This window comes from Acinonyx jubatus, chromosome X (assembly GCF_027475565.1).
Source record: "Acinonyx jubatus isolate Ajub_Pintada_27869175 chromosome X, VMU_Ajub_asm_v1.0, whole genome shotgun sequence".
Taxonomy (NCBI): domain Eukaryota; kingdom Metazoa; phylum Chordata; class Mammalia; order Carnivora; family Felidae; genus Acinonyx; species Acinonyx jubatus.
The window spans coordinates 59,041,065-59,060,621 of NC_069389.1; the positions used below are offsets into that span (position 1 = coordinate 59,041,065).

Sequence of the window (19,557 nt, forward strand, 5' to 3'; positions counted from 1 at the left end):
AGAAAATGATTCCCCAATTTGAGGGCAGAAGAATCTCCTGCAAAAATCTCTAGCCCAGTGTTTCTCAAACCTTAACATGTATATAAATCATCTAGGAATCTTGTTAAAATTCAGATTCTGATTCAGTAGAATTGGTGTAGGACTTGGAATACAGCATTCCTAACAAGTTTCCAGATGATAGTAATGCTGTTGCTCCTACTCAAAGTGTTACTCAAATCATGGTTAGAGCTTTCTATGGCAGTTTGACATTGATCAGTGGACTTGTCTCAAATAGGGTACTAAGTCTTTGCAATTTTCCCTGTTATGTTTGCTTTGAAATGTAATTTTACATTTTGAATCAAACACATTAGAGTTTTTATTTTGTATATCTTTTTCTCCATTTCAATTTTAAAGAAATTTATTCCTATTTTGTTTTATACTAGTATCAGTCTGTGATGGATGGAGAAAGAAAAAATTGGTCCTTCACCATGGATAGTTTGAGAAACACTGCTCTAGACAACAAAGAACTTTTTTTAAGTTTTTATTTAAATTCCAGTTATTTAACATACAGTGTAATATTAGTTTCAGGTGTACAATACAGTGATTCAATACTTCCATACATCACCCGGTGTTCATCACAAGTGTGCTCCTTAATCCCCATCACCTATTTAACCCATCTCCCCACCCACCTAACCTCTGGTAACCATCAGTTTGTTCTCTATAGTTAAGAGTCCGTTTCTTGGTTTGCCTCTCTCTCTTTTCCCCCTTTGTTCATTTGTTTTGTTTCTTAAATTCCACATATGAGTGAAATCATATGGTATATGTCTTTGATGGACTTACTTAGCATAATACTCTCTAGCTCCATCAATTTCTAGGCAATGAAGAACTTTTTATTTGGGACATAGAACTTATTTAGAAATGGTTTGATTTCTATTACATACGATTCCAAAGCAGTATTTTTTAAACTTTTCTTTTTATTTATTCCATAAACAATAACAAAACTCAGCTAGGTACATTATGACAGTTTCACCATACACTCAGTCACAAATATTTAAAACCTTTTCAACAAGAACAACAAAACCAGAGGTGTTACAAGAATAATTTACAAGAAAATCTATAAAACAGCAAGAAGCTCACAAATGTTCATTTTCATTTGCACAAGATCACTACACTCTTTCACAACATGTTTTGTGTTACAAAATTCCCAACAAAAGTGTATTTTTTCTTTGTATTATGGTTTCTAAAACCAGAAACTTTGAAGTAAATATCCTTTTATTAGCACCCAGTGGTGCAGAAAAAGGAAAACTCTCACATACAGACACTTCACAGCACTTTTCTAAGAAAAATATACACTTACAAAATATGTTACAAATTGGCACACTTAAAAATATACAAGATTTTGTAGGCGTCTTAAGAGTGATCCTTAAGCTTTATACCTCAATTGACTCTACAGATTATTTATAAAGCTTAACTCTGAAAGAAAAAAAGGCAAACAATTTCCTAACATTTTAAAGTTGCAGTGTCATATGTCAAACAAAAACTTAGGTTACATTCATAAAAAGGGCCTTTAACATGTTTATTTTAAATTTTCTTAAATGTTTAAAGGGCTTGGGAGAGGAGAAAATGGAGACAATAGTTTCTTTAGCACCATAAATCAGTAATTTACTAAAGAGGTGCATTCAGTTTTATGGAAATTAAATTAAGGACTAGTACATTCAAAACTCTGTAGGCAGCAAACTCTAGTCAGTGCTACAGGTATCCCAGTAGAGCATTTTAAGCTTTCTACCCTCCTCACTGGGAGTAAAAAACAAAAGGCCTCTTCCAGTTTTCATTCTAAGCCTTTCCTTTTGTACTATAAAACCAGGTTTCTCTGAAAGAGGCAGAATGATTTAAACATCTTTCTTCCTTTTGAAGGGGATGTCGAACACTCAGAAACCACTGAGCCTGACAGATGGATAGACATTCTTTCCATTTTATATTGAGTGTTTCTTTTTTATTTACCTAGATACTGATTTTTAAAGCCTCATTCACACCGTAAGCTTTGTACTAAGCCTCTTTCTTTTACATTGTCTTTTTCCAATGTTTCATCTCTTAGTTATGATTCTGAAACCAAGAGTACATCTCAAGTATCACATAGCTGCAATGGGAACTCTGTTTCATGAATGTAGCTACTGTTTAATGCTCTGAGTAAAATGTACCTTACAGGGCAGCCTGTGTACTGCCATCAAAATAATCCCATGCTGGCTGAGGACCTTCAAGTTGATGACAGTGTTTCCCAAGTTAAACAGTCCAGCTAAAATTGTTTCTTCTTTATTTGGGTCCTTGAGAAACTTACAAAAATTCCTGGCCTACATTGTGTTGACAAGATACTTATTTATCCCTAGTTACTAAAGTGTTTTAGTAAAGTGTTTCTAAACATAATGGTGGGCTTCGTGAATTTTATGATTAGAAAGTAAATCTCATATTAGTTTTATTTCATAAAAAGGACATATTCCTATAATAAGCAATCATTGAAAAATCCTAAATAAAAAAAATCACCTGTAATTAGATAACTTCTTAAAAATCCAGGAGAAAACAAACACAGTTATAGCACTAGTTAGGACTAGCTAGTGCTCCATTCTCCTCTTTGGGGAAGAAACTCAGCTCTCTTCAATTCTTGGAACTGTTCTGAGAGCATCTGTAAATTGAAGATATGGCAGATCTGCATCAGACTGACTCAGCTTGGTAAGAGCAAGCTTGGTTAAGAGGTCCTTGGATGTGGTCTTTCTCCTTTAGGGAGTAAATGCTCATTAGGACCCAGTAAAACAGAAATTCACTAGAACTGCAAAACCTCACATAACAGGACATAGGGTGCTATCCAGAGCTGTTTACAGCTTTTGAAGCATCCTTTATGCTTCTCTCTCTTACACACATGCTTAATCCCCTCCCTTCCCCTCCCTCCCCCCTGCACACATACAGATGCTTCTCAGCAAGGAAAAAGGTCAGAGAAGGTGAAAGTTGTCACAAAAGCCCACCTAGCACCAAAGACTTCAGGGAGATGGCTAAAGAAGTGATGATCAAGGTAGTGCAGGAGGTTTGAAAAGATTTAGGATAAGGTAAGGCCTTAACACATAATTGCACAGAATAACAAGAAGTCAGAAGAGAAAGCTGAGAGGAAGCAGCATATGTGAGGAAGCTGGTATATGAGACGCTGGAGAGGCCACTGGTTTAAGCAAGTTATCACAGCCCAAACATAACCCCCAAAGTCTCGAAGAATCTTGGTCAAGGCTACTGTTTCAGCACCCTGCTCCACATAGTCTAGCACCTAACCAGGACTGAAAGGGGATCAGAGAGATTTTTACCTTCAAGGAAAAGGCGTTTCCAACTTTCCTCAGTCATGTGATATAATTCTGTGTGTGTGTGTGTGTGTGTGTGTGTGTGTGTGTGTGTATTTAAAATTAGATTTGAAAGTGGTCAAGACAATTAAAGGTATTAAGATTGAGAAGATTGCCCTCTGAAATTCCAGAAGTAGCCTGGCTAAGTTTCTTAAACTCTGACACTTTCGGTAGGTGGAATATAAGATTATAAAATAAGAAAAATTCTAAGACCAAGGACTGAAATTAGATAGAAAGAATAATGGAGAACACCATTTCCAGGAAAGTAAAGATTAAATGGGATTATGTTGAGGAGGCAGTAATAAGAATCAGAGAGGAGAGTCTAGAAGGAAGTGACAATCAGGAATTTCAGACCAAGGAAAATTTCATACATCTGACTTGAATTATCAGTGACAGGGCAAGACACTATTTTTTTATCAGTGGTCCTCACTCCACTAAGGCAGATGGTCGAATAAAGGATCTCCAAAATTCAGGCCTACTATGTTGTGACAGGAAGAAAAAAAATTGTGAGCAGTGACAGGACCAAAAAAGCCATAAAAACTGAAGAGCTCAGCACATAATGTACTGAGAGGATATTAAGTGAAATTAAGAGAATAAGCATCTTCTGCTTTGTCCTATTGCTCATTAATAAAACTGAGTTTCTTGTTATGTGTTAGTACAAAATGATTGATTACAAGTCACTAATATATGTGTTAAAAACATATAATGCACTGTAGGCCATTAAAAATGGTACTTTAAAATGTCAGTTCTCTTCAGTCAGTAAAAACGGTACTTTAAAATGTCAATTCTCTTCGGAGAAAGGGATGAACCATGCCCTAGAATTGGCCCCTAATGGGCTCCATAGGAGCAACTAAAAGAGTATCCATTCCAAAGGACTCATAATAGCAAGTTATGACAAGGAAACTCTTTCCAAAATTTCAGGCTGTCCTTCTATCCCACCCCTACCCCATTTTCCAAAGCTGAACTGATACTGAGAAAAACTGGGACAACTGTTCCCATATTTATTTTATAAACACATTGTACCCATGGAACATTTTATTTATTTCTTCTTTAATTGCCACCTTTTGGTTACATAGAGAGCACTCCATTCCTGTAAGTGATTTTGAGGTCTGGAGTCTTGGGGATCATAATACAGATAGAGATTCCAAACCAAAATTTAGCGGCAAAGCAGAACAAACAAAAACAAAAACAAAAACGAAACAAAAACTAGTTCCTAAGAACCAGCCATAGCATTAAGTATAAACAGCTAGCTATCAGAGTGGAGAAATAGAAGAAAGTGTTCCAGTTTGATTATTTTCCCTTCTGGATGGCAGCTGTAGAGTAGGAGACATGTTTCATCTGGTGCCTTTCCACTAAGTAATTGTCTAAGACTCACTGCACACAGAGCATCAAAACCTAGGAACAGGCCTGAAGCAGCCTCACAAAATGCTCCTCACCCACTCATCCCCATAGACACACACAATCACACCATCAAGAACACAGGCTTGTTCATTTTACTACCTAGCTATAAGTAGTAGAGCAGGCTGGTGAAAGGAATCAAGGACTGGGAAGTGTGTATACTTATATATGTGACAGGCTTCCTTCCATTTCTCTCTGACTACTTTCAAATGTTGCTTCTCTGTTTGTGAATATATTTAGGTGGCAATGACTAGGTAGGTTTATATTTTGCTTAAATGTTTCCTTTTGAAACATCTTCCTTTGTTTTTTTTTTTTAATCTCCCTTTCCCCCACCCACTTATTCTCCACCCTCCCACCCACAGCCTATATATTCACAAGTTAATAGGTTAGTAACAGTATTAGTAAGAATAGTAAGAGTAACAACAACAACAACCAACAACATTAATAATATTAATCCCCTATATCTGTATAGCACTTTACGATCTACAAAGCGCTTTTATATCCATTATCTCATCTGTGCCATAATGCATCAGTCATCAGACACATAGGCCTTCAACTGTGCAAGGAAAATAGATCAAATGTTAGAAGTCAAGTGGTGAATAAAGGGGAAGAAAAAGCTAGTCGTGAGGGATGTTGGGGCTGTGAAATTAAAGACAAAAGGGGGAAGGGCTAAATAAAAAATGTGATTTCAAAAATTTATATAAAAAATTGAAATTTAAGTTTAGTGTTTGGCATCAAATACTAGTCCCCCTCAGACTCAGTATATATGGCCCTGATTAGTTGTTACCACAAATTGCTCAGCTTATCTAATATATGTACGTAACTCATAGGAGTTGAACTGAGATGCCTTAACATTTTCTTTAAATGACATTGGCATTGCAAGATTAAACACTTAAAGAACACTAAAGCCTTGATATGAGTGCACATTTATGAACATTTATGAAAGTACTTAAATAAAAGCAATCTATGTACTTCATTTATCATTAGTGTTGATTTTATAGCTATTTTATAATTTATCCCAGACTATTATAAAATATATAAAACTGAGATATAAAGTATCAGCAATATAACTTTGCACTTTAAATAATTTTCAGCTACAGATTTTGCTTTTAGAAAACAAACTTTAAAGCAGCTGTTTTGTTTCCTTGTAAAAGGTTCTGTAAATGCATATATTAGGTCCCTGATGGACTTAGCTGTTATGACTTCCAGACTTTTCCAACAAATTATTAGACGATGGAACAAACAAAACTTTATTGTGCCTTATTTAATTGCTCATGTTTCCACACAGGACAGTAGAGTTTAAAATTTCAAAATAATGTACGTGCATATATATGTGTGTGTGTGTGTGTGTGTGTGTGTGTGTATACACACACACACACACACACACACACACACATATATATATTTAAATTCATTGAGATTTAAACTGTGGGGTGAATCTGTGAGATGAGGTAAGAAAATTTGGCACATTTCAAACAGTATCCTTTAAGTTTTGGTAAATTGTGTAACACAACATTTTTTCCACTGTGATCTATAGGTGCTATCCACATAAGTGGGGGTGGTTAATAGCAAGAATCACTGGAATGTTTCTAGTAAATCAAGAGGGACAAGCTCCCCAAATACAAACAAATGTTGATATAGAAGTAAAAATATATACAATACAGTCACTTGTTTGTAGTTTGGCACAATGTTTTCCTTTTTTTTCCCTTGGGTAAATAGTGCATAAACTACTTGTGCAACTGTATGACTTTTTGAAGTCTTTTACATAGAACATCAGATTAAAGTTTGCTTCCAAATACTTATTCCCACACTTCAAAAATCTCTTCTTTAAGCACTTACATGTCAACATACATACCACAAGGCATATTTTGAAAGAAATAAAACACAAACATCAAATGTCTTTCTGGAAAATGTGAGTTTCTTCTTCAAACACAGGTAAAACCCAAAATGCTGTTTCTGCTTTTAGGAGATTGTAGTCGGAATCCCTGCAGAAAAACCAAACAATTTATACCACCTTAGTTAGCTTTAGTGTATGTCCCACAAAGGGATCATACCATCTAAATTTGTTTACATCATACTAAATGCTGTATAATGCAGAGATAGATAGATACAAATAGCAGGGGGCACTAGAAAGCACTCTTAATTGCCACACAATGAGACTGTTTTTTCCCCCCAAATTATGCTCTTTTTGCTTAAATGATCTTGACCTTTTGTCTATATGACTTTTTGATTCTGTTGTTCAAAACTTTTTTTTTTTTTTTACTGCAAAGCCCTTCCCTTCCCAAAATCACTCAAGAGCATATTTTAGTTCTATTTTCTCAATTAGTAAAAACCAATGCAGAATAGCAGAAAAAGTAGACTTGTTAGAGTTTATCCCTAGCTAAGCCACAACAAAATTGCCCAATCTTTTGTGTGGCTTAAAGGTATAGGGATTTTCATGCACTTTTTTCTTTTTAATTTGAAAAAGAAGGGAATGTGACAGTTTCTTTCATGCAAACTTTTGCTTTCAAGAGGGAAAAAATGAGGGACTGTGGGCTTAGCAGGTAGTAGGAAAGCTAAGGGTACATCATCTCAGCCATTTTGGTGCAGTATTACCTCAGTTTTTCAAAAGAAGCTGTCCCAGCCTCATCCTTGTGGACCTGTTCTCGCTCCACGCACTTTCCCTTACACTTCTCATCTCTCAGGGCCTTGGAGCTGGATTTGTGACGATATAACTTTTTGTGTGTCGGTCCATTATTGCCTAAAGTGCTCAGGTTATTACACTTTTTATCATAGAAGGCGGAGCAAGAGTCCTCATAACCATGCATGTTTGCACGACCAGGATCACCTATTGTTGCTTTCCCATTGCTTTTACTCACACCCTTGATGGACCTGTGATTCTTAGTGCCTCCTGGGGACCCACTGTTGACCTTTTTCTTAGATTCCTGTGGTGTCCCAGCCAATATTTTAAGGGTTTTTAATTTTAGACTATTGGACTCAGGGGAGTAGAATATGTTGGGGTCTCCATGGTGTTCCATGGGTTCCCAAAGAGGCTCTATGGAGGCCATCATGAACCTCTGTACATCTGCCATACCAGAGGCAATGTTAGACAAGATATAGGAAGGCTCTTGAAATTCCCGTTGGTCATCATCAAGGAGGCTATTGGTGTTCGTGCTCATGTTCATGTCGCTCCATCCTGGGTTACTCTCCTTCCCCAGAGCCCAATCTCCAGAAAGTCCCTTTTGAGTTGGCATCTTCATAGAGGCCACAGGGCCACCGTGTTGGATACATTCGGTCAATGTCTTTCCTGTGGAGGATATGTTGTTGATTTGGCCTCCTCCACGGCCAATGCCAACTTGCATTTTCTCTCCATTGATTGCAGCCATGTATTTCCCTTTCTTTGTTGACTTAGGGGCCTGGCGGGAGGTTTTGCCAGGTGGCTTTTCAATTCCTTTGTTGTTGGCTTTGAGAGATTTTTTCCTGGTGTTTTTCTGAGAAGAGCTTTGGTTCAGAGCCCCACTCTTGCTGGGTGAACTTTTCTTTCTTGATTTTGACACTTTGTTGTTAGTACTCATTTGACCAGATGGATCATTAAATGCTGATAAGCAAGGGGTTTTTTGGAGAAGACTGACAGAATCCTCATCATTGAACATATGGAACTGAAACTGATGGTTATTTAAAGTAAATCCATCATCCACTTGGACCTGCCGTGAAAGGGTACTGCAGTCCCACTTGATTTTCTCCATGTTGCCCAATGGTCCTGGGACACCCTCTTGAAACCCCTTCAGTGTTCCTAGTGTCTTAATACTCTCACATCTGGTAATTTGAGGGGAAAGACTGGGGGTGTCAGGTGGGGACACTTCTGAGAGAGAAGAGTGGCGGAACTTGTCAGGAGTGAAGTTGGAGATATCCAGGAGGTCAGTGGACTCCTTTAATGGTGTTATCTCATCAATGCTCTGCTGGATAACCAGCTTGGGGCTGCAATGGGCCAGGAAGTCATCAGTAATATCATCATCACCATCCTTTTCACAGGACTTCAAGCTTAAGGAACAATAATTGCTTGAGTTGACAGAGAGTTGGGCCATTGAATCAAAGCTAAAGAGCCGATCATCATCCATATTGGCTGGGCCCTGCTGGAAAGGAAAGCATATCTCTCCATTATTAAAGTGACATAATTGATAAGAGTCATCAGATGGGAGCTGAGTGTCTTGTACAGAGGCATATAGGACCTTGTTGCAATTACTGCCACCACTACTGAGGCAGATTCGATTGTATGTTGTAGATGTGAGGTTATTTTCCATGGAGACTACTTGGGAGACTCCAAATTCATTAGATTGTGTTGGAGCTATCTCCCTTGAGACTTCAGCCATGAATTCCTGGGGGCCAGAAGTAGGTTTGTTGGGCCACACATTTCCATAGTTGTTTGATTCCATTTTGAAGTTTTGGGATGACTGCTGTAGCTCAGACTCAGAGGGTGAGGAAAGCACACAGTCCTGGGCAGGCTGAAGAGGCACAAATGATTTTTCTGTTTGAGTGAGGCTGCTTTCATTTTGCTCTGGAGAATGGTGAGCAAAGTATGATATACCAGTATTATTTGACAAGTCAGAAGCATCTAACAATGTCTGCAGATACCCTCCAGGGATAACAGGTATACTGGTGGCAACATTAGCAGATGATAGAGGCATTTCAGAAGAGCAGGTGGTTGGTAAGAACGTAGAATTCTTGGCAACCTTTGCCTCATGAAATTCAGATAGATGAGAACTGTTTGAAGTCCCAGGAATAGCTTCATTCTTTAAATTAGGTGTAGATGATTGATCTTCCAAAAGAGGGCTCATTTGAACAACTGACTTGCTTTCATGACCAGCTTTGATTTTCTTGGATTTTAACCTGGCTTCACTTTTAAATTTGATTTTGTTGAGCACTTTCCTCTCTGGCCCCTTAAATCCTGCATCTTGGGCTTTGACTTTCACTGAGTCAGGGCCTGTAATGTCATTTAGATGTGATCCATTTGCACAGCTGGGGACAGCCAGAGGTGCTGACTTTAGTGTACCTTTCATGGCTCCATCTTCTTTATGAGTACAAGCTTGCCTCTGATCACTGCAGAATGAAATTTGCTTACCACTTGCTGAAGTTTCCACAGATGGGATTCTTTGAATCCTGTGCCTGTTGCCAAGTTTAGATTTTCGTTTGCGAGCAGGTGGCAGGAATGACACCTCAAAGCTACCTGGTTCAAAGTTTTGTTTTTGGCATAAGGGTGTCTTGTTGGAGTCAATGTTGCTATTTCTCTGTTTTTTCTTCTTTTGCCAGAAGCCCTTCAAGGGGGCAAGCTTGGCATATTTGTTGAGCTGATTTTCACTCAAATTCACTGTTGTCTCACTGGAATCTACCCTACCCAACTTCACCAGCATGTTCTTCTCACCTTTAAAGCGATTGATGATGATATATTTGATAATAACAGGGGGCTCCTTACGGGTTACTTTTCTTCTCTTTTTGGGACACCATTCATCATCATCTTCCTCTTTGGAACCACCTGGCAACCATTCCTTCCTCTCATTTACTTTTTCACCCTCTAGTGAGTCAACATCATATAGATAATCTTCACTGTACCTGACTTTTCTCTTGGCTCGTAGACCATAGTTCTGCTGGGAGGAGGAGTTTCCAGAATTAGTGTCCCGAGCCATATAGCGGCTACAGTCCTTGATCTCCCCCATGGCATCATAAGAGACTTCAATGAAGGAACTGTCATCACTGAAATTCCCTGATGCCTCCAAGGAATTAGCAAGATGACCCTGCCTTGGATTCTTAAATTGCCCTACTTCAGTCCCACTGCATGGTTTATTTAAGGCAAATTTTTCTCCATTATCCTTTTCATCTTTTTTCTCTACACCCTTGTCTTCCTGTCCCTCTTCTTTGCCTTTCTTCTTGTCCAAGTTTTTATCCTCCTCCCCCCAGATGATGTTCACATCAGGAACCTTGAATTGGGAAAGATCACTGTTCTGCTTCAAAACCCCACTCTTAGACTCCCGTTTGGGGCAAGTAGTAAAGACACTGGGAAAAAAGTTGAATTGGGCATCCTCCTGCATTAGAAGGGTGGTCTTGTCTCGAACATTGTCCTGGAAGGACTCATATCGAATTTTCAAGGAACAGACATCACTGCCCAGTGTTGACTCATCATCATCGAACATGTAGTTATCCACATCTTCTTCTGAGAATAAGTTGACGGACAGCTCATTTTTGGAACAGAGGTCAAGCAGTTCAATCTTACTCTCACTAATGAAAGTCTCAAAGTAACCCCAATCTTGATTGGAATTTGCCAGCAAAGCCTCTTCTGTATTACACTTGTCTAACAGTAATGCCTCATAATAACTTTTCTGAGCTGGATCCTCCAAGTCGATGTCAGATTTCTCAGCTTCTCGTTTTTCCCCTGCCCTTGATTTGTGCAAGGGGAAGCCTAGGAGCTGGTCTGAAAGCAGCTGCTCTCCATATTTCATGCTTTCTCCAGCATTAATACACTGAATCCCTATATCAGAGACTGCACAGGTTTCATAATCCTTATTTAGATCACCAACTTTCAGACTGATCCCTGGCTCAGGATCTACTGCATCCTTTGATTCCATGAAGCAGCCCAAACAAGTCCGACTTGGCTGCATGAGGCAGTCCCCATTCAGAGCTGACATGCCTGCAGGCTCCATTATGGCAAATGGAGCTTTCTCACATTCACTGGGCAGTGACCATGTATGCAGGCCTTTTGTAACACCAGATGTAAGGGAGATGGCATTCACAGAAGCACTATTAGCAGCATGCTCAGGTGCTTCAATTAGGCCCAAAGGAGATGGGGGGCTCTGCATACAGGGTTTCTTAGAAGGCAGAGGCAGGAGACCCCTGGGATACATTAGGGTCTCTTTTTGAACCACTGGTATAGGCTGGATTGGTGCAGCAGCTTCTAGAGCTGCAAATGACTTCATTGCCACATCTTGGTCCTCTGAATCTGGAGAAAAGGGAAAGAAATGACAGAAATAAAGTTAAACGTCTTAGACCACTACTCATTAGACCACTCTTTCCCTAGATCAGTTTCTGGTACTTGATCTTATATAAACTAAGGGTCAGCTTCTCTAGCTTTAGAACTAGAAACTACAAAGTTAAAGAACAACGCTGATTTTATATTGAACATTCATGAAAGTGAAAAATAGTATTTCTTTAGATTCAGCTTTTTCTTTAGACACAGAGCTCTCTCCTCAGAAACTGGGAAATAATTGGACTGCTTGATCAATTGGAAAGTTAAGGCTTCCAGGGTGGCAAAATGCTCAGATGGGATATTTATGGTTTCAATCTATAAAGCTTAGTCCTATCAATCAGACCTCTGTTCTAGCAGCTCCTCTGAATCTAGATGTTCCAAGCCTAATTCACTAGGAATTTTGAGGAACTTATTCATCTGACAGAGATGATTTGCAAGAGCACAGTGGTTGGATTAAATAGCTCTTGGAGACCCTTCTAGCCCAGTTAGAAATCTGGTGGAATAAAATTTAGGATTAATATCAATCTCAAAGGCACCTTAGACTTAACCTGCTCCAATTTTGTAGATACTAAAAATCTATTTGGTGTAGTAACACCAAAGGACTACTAGGAGAGGTAGTATATACTATAATTAAATTCTCTTACCATTTTCTTTGACCCCATTAATCAGAGTGTTTTCTCCACTGGCTGAGGCAACAACAGCCTTATCTTGTTGGTTATCCATGAATGTAACCTCTTATTTTTTCATTCCAAGTCCAAATGCTGTCCAACCTGCACATTTCAAATATATAATGTTAGTCATTAAATATATTTTTTCTCTGTTTTAAGGTTATTTCAGCTAGAGAGATCTTAAAAGGTTCACTGTAATTTATCTGTTTCCAGACTGGCTTCATCACCGCTGTTGTTTTTTGTTTCATAGTTTATACCCTAGATCCTTCTATCCCCTGTAGGCCACCATACTATTTATAATAGAAATCTGAAGCAGGCAGACTTATGCCTTCTTCCAGATAGGAATATATTTAACCTAATCATGGCCATACAGTTAGAAAGGATGCAAAGTAGAGTCCAGAGTAACATGAGAGAAGGAATGTATGCATGTAAAGTTTGGCTTTATTTTTGTTTGCCTCATTTCCACCTCAGAAGATCTAAAGCTCTTCAAAAACCAGGCAATTCATACATACACACACATATATATCACACTCAGATTTTCTCTCTCTGCCTTAAAATTTGACTGCTAAGGATGGAAAAAGGTAAAGAATTCTTTTCTTGGTTTCTCAACTTTCATGATCTTAACTCTGTTAATGACAAATATTCCTCAAAGCCCAGCAGGATTTTAAAATGTTACTACAAAGAAGAGCTTAAATTTCTGAAAACTCCCAACATCATCTATTTTAGGGCATAGAATACATATCTATAGTCCCTTATCTCCTGCCCGCCTACTTGGGTGGTAGGTATATGCAAAACAGTAGAAGACAAGGCCATCTGAGATGGAGTTATCTACCATATGCTATCAGAAAATCTATAAATCCTTTTTTCACAACCCCCCTTTTCCTAGACCTTCTTCTCAGCCAAGTATCCATCCCTTTATTAAAAAGCACAGACTGCTGATGGCCAAGCAGCTATTACAAAAATCTCAAGTGTATATTCATTTATCCTACTACATGGATATACTATAAAAGGTAGGACCAGCATTGAGGGAACAAGAAGCAGTAAGCAGAGTTTTACATGATTCAGTCTCTATACTATTTTACCTATTTCCTTATCTGTAAAATAAGAAGTCCGTATTAGGCAATCATCTAGTTTTAAAAATGTTAGATGGCCCTGAGTTTCCCCTAACATTTATATATCAGAATTGCCTAACTTTCTACTTACACAAGGCCTGATTTGAGAGTAGCCAATAAACCACAGGTGCCAGAGAAAAAAGAAAGATATGCTTACTTGTTGTATTTACACAAAAAGAAGGGCTGGAGATTTCTAAAAAGTGGAGAGAATGGGCACCTGGGTGGCTCAGTCGGTTAAGTGTCCGTCTTTGGCTTAGGTCATGATCTTGTGGTTTGTGGGCTCAAGCCCCGCGTCAGGCTCTGTGCTGACAGCTCAGAGCCTGGAGCCTGCTTCGGATTCTGTGTCTCCTCCTCTCTCTGCCCCTCCTATGCTCGTGCTCTGTCTCTCAATAATAAATAAACATTAAAAATTTTTAAAAATAATAAAATAATAAAAAAAAATAAGTGGAGAGGAGAAGCTAACAATGTCAAAGTCCCCACCCCTTGGCAAGAAGGGCTCATTTGTGGTAGAAATGAATAAACAGATCAGATGGTTTAGCTTCTGCTTCAGAGAGAATCATATGGGTCATGTGGAATCATACTGCCATGATGGATTTCTCTGTGCAACTTTCTTTTTAAGAAACTCAACTGAACTTCAGGTATCGTTTTACTCTTTTTTAACCACCGCCTAACTAACTCCATCTTGGCAGGGACTTCATAAAGGTCAAATTATTTGTAGGTTTCAATAATTTAGTATCTTCTTGTCCCTTATGCCTAAGGCTAATTACAAGGAAGTCCATTTTTATCACCAGGAAGACCAACGCACAGAAAAAGAAAATAAGGTCTCAAAAAAACCTAATGGTAGATCTGTGAAAAAACCTCAAGTCTCCTGACCAAGAGACCAAGTATTTTTTCTTAAAACATAAAATGCTTTCTCTATAATTCTTACCACCTCTGACCCCTGGCCAAAACAAAGATGTAGAAATACAAATTTCCACATGTTATTGATCTATACACTTCCACCCTCTTTCAGGTAATAAAATAAAGAACAGCTGCTTCAGACAAGTAATAATTATTAGTAAAAATTAATGTACCATAAAATATATGCAGGAGCAATATACTTAAATATGAAGAATTATACAATGTCACACAAGACAAGGACACTATGTCAGGGGACATATTAATGTCATTGTAACTTTATTCTGGGATGTTATTATTGTAAGAACATAATTTTCCTTGGGGCACCTGGGTAGCTCAGGTGGTAAACATCCAACTCTTGATTTTGGCTCAGGCCATGATCTCACAGTTCGTGAGATCGAGCCCAAGTCAGCCTCTGTGCTAAGCGCAGAGACTGCTTGGGATTCTCTCTCTCCCTTTCTCTCTGCCCTCCTCCTGTCTGTCTGTCTGTCTCTGTCTGTCTCTGTCTCTCTCATTCCCTTCCTCCTTCCATCCCTCTCTCTCTCTCTCAAAATAAATAAACATAAAAAAGCACATAATTTTCCTCTAATAGAAAATCAGATCAAGCACCCAGGATTTATGGCTCTAAATTAAATGGTATCTTTTTTAAAAAAAATTTTAAACATTTATTTATTATTGAGAGACACAGAGCATGAGCAGGGGAGGGGTAGAGAGAGGGGAAGACACAGAATCTGAAGTAGGCTCCAGGTTCTGAGCTGTCAGCACAGAGCCCGACGCAGGGCTTGAACTGACAAACTGTGAGATCATGACCTGGGCTGAAGTCGGTCACCGAACCAACTGAGCCACCCAGGCACCCCTAAATTAAAGGGAATCTTAAAGGGTTGAGAATAGAAGAAATACATTTTAGCAAAAAATAAAGGAGAAATGGAGATGGGTATGAGAGCTTATTGAGTTGGGAAGGGGAAAGTAAGAGAATGCATGAATACCCCCCAGGTTACTGAAATTATCTCATTTTGTACTTATAATTATCTTGTAAGGTTGGCTCTATTAGATTCACATTTTTTTCAACAGGTAAAACTAAGTATTATAGATATTAATGTAATGATTATAAATTATTTGGGCCTTTGTTCTGGAGAATTAGAAGGCTAAACCCTCAATAGATAATCCTGTGGTCCTTTCCTATGTCTTTTCAAAGCTCAGCTCTAAGCGAGACAACTCAAAGGCATATATTTTCTCACATTTTTATTTATATCTTGGCTGCTTATAAAAATGATTTGGGAGAGGGATTTTAATTTTGTATGGTTGTAATACAAACAGTTCTTGGCTTGCTTTAGCTTTTACCGACTGATCAGCATTTTAGGACAACAAATTTTGTGGGGTTTTAAAAACCTATTTTGAGCTAAAATTGATTAGCACTTTTGGAATTATGTACGACAAATTGCTTTGCTGATCATGGTAAATCATCATTGTAATGGTATTGAAATAACATTAGCATGGAGATAGGTATTTTAAAGCAAGGAAATGCTCAATTAAACTGTAAAAGCAACCCCTCTCACCTGCCTTTCCCCTCAGTTGGGCTTGTAAAGAGTTCATATATACTGTCACAGTAGGCTGCTATGTTCTTCCCCAAAGGCCTTTAAGCCTCAGGTCTCAGAGTCTAAGTGACCTACCCTAGCATTTGTGTTGAAGGGCTGTTCTTGGCGTTTCCAACTAAAAAAGGAAAAATCAAGGCAAGAAAATAATAAAGACAATATAACCTTTGGGGTTTGAGTAGTGCTGATCTTTAGGATACCAGTTTAAATAAATTCAACAAATTGACTAGGCACCACAGGTGGTAATGGTAGTGTACCAGGCACTGCCGTGGAAAAGACAGGTAAATGAAACTAGATCCATGTTCTTACGGTGCTAAGAGTCTATTGGGGGTAAATAAGCCATAAAAATTTTCTAATAAATGTATAGTATGCTGAAAGAGAAGCAAAACATTTCTATGGGAGTTCCAAATGAATAGATCTAATCCACCTCTAGAGAGGAGGGAGATCAGGGAAGGCTTTACCAGTAGCAGCAGCATTTGAGATGGACCTTCTTGGATGGTCTTTCAGGAGGTGAGGATGGAGAAGTATAGAGGAAAGGCATTCCAGGCTGAAGGATCTTCATGAGATGCCAGGAGTATCTCCCCACTCTAGTCTATCCTCTAAACAACTGCTACAGAATTATAGGTCTAACAGCTTGCCCTAAATATTTGTTTTGACTTGCATACAACACCCTTCTCAATCAATCTTCAACTTCTCAAGTTGTATTTTCCTTTCATTCTGTTTATCTTTCCCTATACTTCCAAATATTCTAGCCAGGTCTGCCTCCTTAATATGCTAGAGCATTTTTTGCTTCCAGGCATCTTGTACTTGATATTCCCTCTGTCTGGAACGCCTCCCACACACTTTACCATTCCTCCCCCTTCAAGCCTCCCTTTCACCTCCCTCTTCTATTCCCTACTCAACTTTTTCTTGACACCTTCTTTGATTCGCCCCACCCAAACAAAATTAGTCTCTTCTCTGCATTCCCAAATAACATTGATCCCCTTTGTGTCTATCACCTTACATAAGCATTACCTCTTTATATCTGATTCCCTCAATAGACTAAGCTCCCTTCACCTCCGCAGGGCGTAGCTCACACATAGTGCTTAGAACATGGTATGTATCATGCAAAAGTTGATTACACAATAATGTTGAATCATAGGAAAAGCTGGGGGGAGAATTCGGGGAACATTTGGCTGAAATATCAGGTACACACAAGAGGATATGGCTGAAAAGAGCTACACTGTGGAGGCCACCTGAATCTTAATTCAGGAAGACACTGAATGGTTTTGAGTAGGACATTAGGACCAGTGAAAGTGGAAAAACCAGAGGTAGGGAAATAGGTTAGGAGACAATGTTCAGCTGTAAGAAGTCAAGAAGATTAGAATTAAGAAGGAGGAAATAGGAATGGAAAGGAGAAGTTAGATTTGAGTAGAACTGCAGGGGTGTGTTTGGAAAATAATTTAGAAGTGGCAGGTGAGTGGAAAATAATTTAGAAGTGGCAGGTGAGAATTGGGCAGGAGTCAGTATATACAGAGAAAGGAGAGGTCCAGGAGTTAATAAAAGGAGCACTAGAGATTGTTTGATTCCAGGCCAGAGTAGCCTCAGAAATAAGGATGCCAAGATCTTCATGAGAATAAAACAAGGTAAGGAATAATCATCAGGTCCAACATGGATAATGAATTTGACAAGGATCTTAGCTGTCATACTGCAAAGGAGACAACTGACCAGAAGTTGTTATATATGGGGAATCTACAAGTTTAGTTAGGGACTGAAATGGAGCACAGAGATGGGACTGCTGTAGCGAACAGGTCCAGAGAAGGTTTCCAGGCTAACCTATGCAACCTCTGTCTAGTCTGACTTTTCCCAGTTCAACTTCAGTCAGTATCATGGATGACAGAATCAGCAATAGTTCAGAGAGCACATTCTTATCCATAATGCTGCTTGGCTAATTCCATTTTCTAATACTTTCCAGGATTTCAAAATACTACTTTAGAAATATTGAGGTATGATGCTTTTAAGTACAGAAAACATGCTTAAATGAGGAGCCTTGTAACTTTAAAAATATTAAGGGTGAGAGAGGCATGAAAAAGATATTATCACAGTTAAACTAAAGAATTGTATATATCTCAAAAGTAAAGTATAAAGAATTGTATATATCTCAAAAGTAAAGTATAAATCTATTCCATCTCTTATTATAAAGATTCAAAATTCAAAAGATATGCACAAATAAACTCTTACAGAAGAGTTCATATAATATAATGGATGGAGTATAACCACTTACTAGTTGGGTGTCTCTCCTTCCCCTCTCTGGTCCTAAATTTTATTAGCTATACAATAAGGGAGATTATATATCTAAGGGCTTGTCTAGATTTTAAAAATTATAATTTATTTAATCTTTTTTAAGATTGAAATTACAGGGGTGCCTGGGTGCCTCAGTCAGTTAAGTATGCAATTTTGTCTCAGGTCATGATCCTAGGGTTGTGGGATTGAGCCCCACATTGGGCTCTGGGCTGAGCATGAAGCCCGCTTGATATTCTCCTACCCTCCCTCTCCCTTCCCCTCTTCCTCTCTCCCCTGCCTGTGTGCTCTCTCTCTATCTAAAATTAAAAAAATATTTTAAAAAGACTGAAATTACATGTGCAAGAAAAATTAGTTCTTATTTAATTTTTATGTGATTCTGAGATGAGCCTAAGATGTACATTTGAGGGAACTCTTTACTGTCTTCCATCTCATGATCCTTCCTGTATTCCTCTGATTTTTGTACATTCCTACCCTAATCCTATCATAGGAAGCCAATAGGGTGCTGCTGCTGGTAACAGGGCTCTATATATTCCACATGGCTTCAGTTTTGGCAGCTACCAATCTGGGGTGAGGGCTTCTTTGGCGCATTTTTGTCCTAATCAGCGGCTCAGTGTTTGAGTATCCCTTCTTCCACTTTTTGTTTTCCCTTCACTTAGTGTTCTTATCTGCACCATCCTTTGTGACATCACTCTAAAGTGATTTCCAAAAAGAGCAAGTACATAAGACCATAAATCATTAAGAAACTATTGTCTATGTTGAATATGCCAATGACATAAAACCCGAATATTCAATAAGACTTGAAGTAGGGGTAGAAACAAGCAGATGTACTCATGCACCCAAGTCATGAATAGCCAACCTCTCTACTAGTCTTAATTTATAAACTTTTATTTTTTAATTTTTAATGTTTATTTATTTATTTATTTTATTTTATTTTTGAGAGAGAGAGAGACAGACAGAGTGTGAACTGGAGAGGGGCAGAGAGAGAAGGAGACACAGAATCCAAAGCAGGCTCCAGGCTCCGAGCTGTCAGCACAGAGCCCAATGCGGGGCTTGAACTCACAAACAGTGAGATCATGACCTGAGCCAAAGTCAGACGCTTAACTGACTGAGCCACCCAGGTGCCCCAATTGTTTTTAATTTTTTAAAAGTTTATTTTTTTATTTTGAGAGAGTGAGAGACAGCACGAGTTGGGGAGGGGCAGAGAGAGAGGGAGAGAGAATCCCAAGCAGGCTCTGCACTGAGAGCATGGAGCCCAACACA

The 19,557-nt window shown here is 38.6% G+C and overlaps 1 protein-coding gene across 1 annotated transcript in view; it reads right to left on the minus strand.

Moving 5' to 3' along the window:
* Nucleotides 1-483: 483 nt before the first annotated feature.
* Nucleotides 484-19,557, minus strand: part of NEXMIF (neurite extension and migration factor) — a 159,289-nt gene continuing 140,215 nt past the window's right edge. Inside the window, exons 2-4 of the mRNA XM_027053757.2 lie at nucleotides 12,390-12,515; nucleotides 7,347-11,718; nucleotides 484-6,736 (exon numbers count right to left, since the gene is read on the minus strand). Of these exons, the coding sequence (XP_026909558.1) occupies nucleotides 6,643-6,736; nucleotides 7,347-11,718; nucleotides 12,390-12,468 (4,545 nt within the window). The 5' untranslated portion in view covers nucleotides 12,469-12,515 and the 3' untranslated portion in view covers nucleotides 484-6,642. The remainder of the gene's footprint in view (nucleotides 6,737-7,346; nucleotides 11,719-12,389; nucleotides 12,516-19,557) is intronic.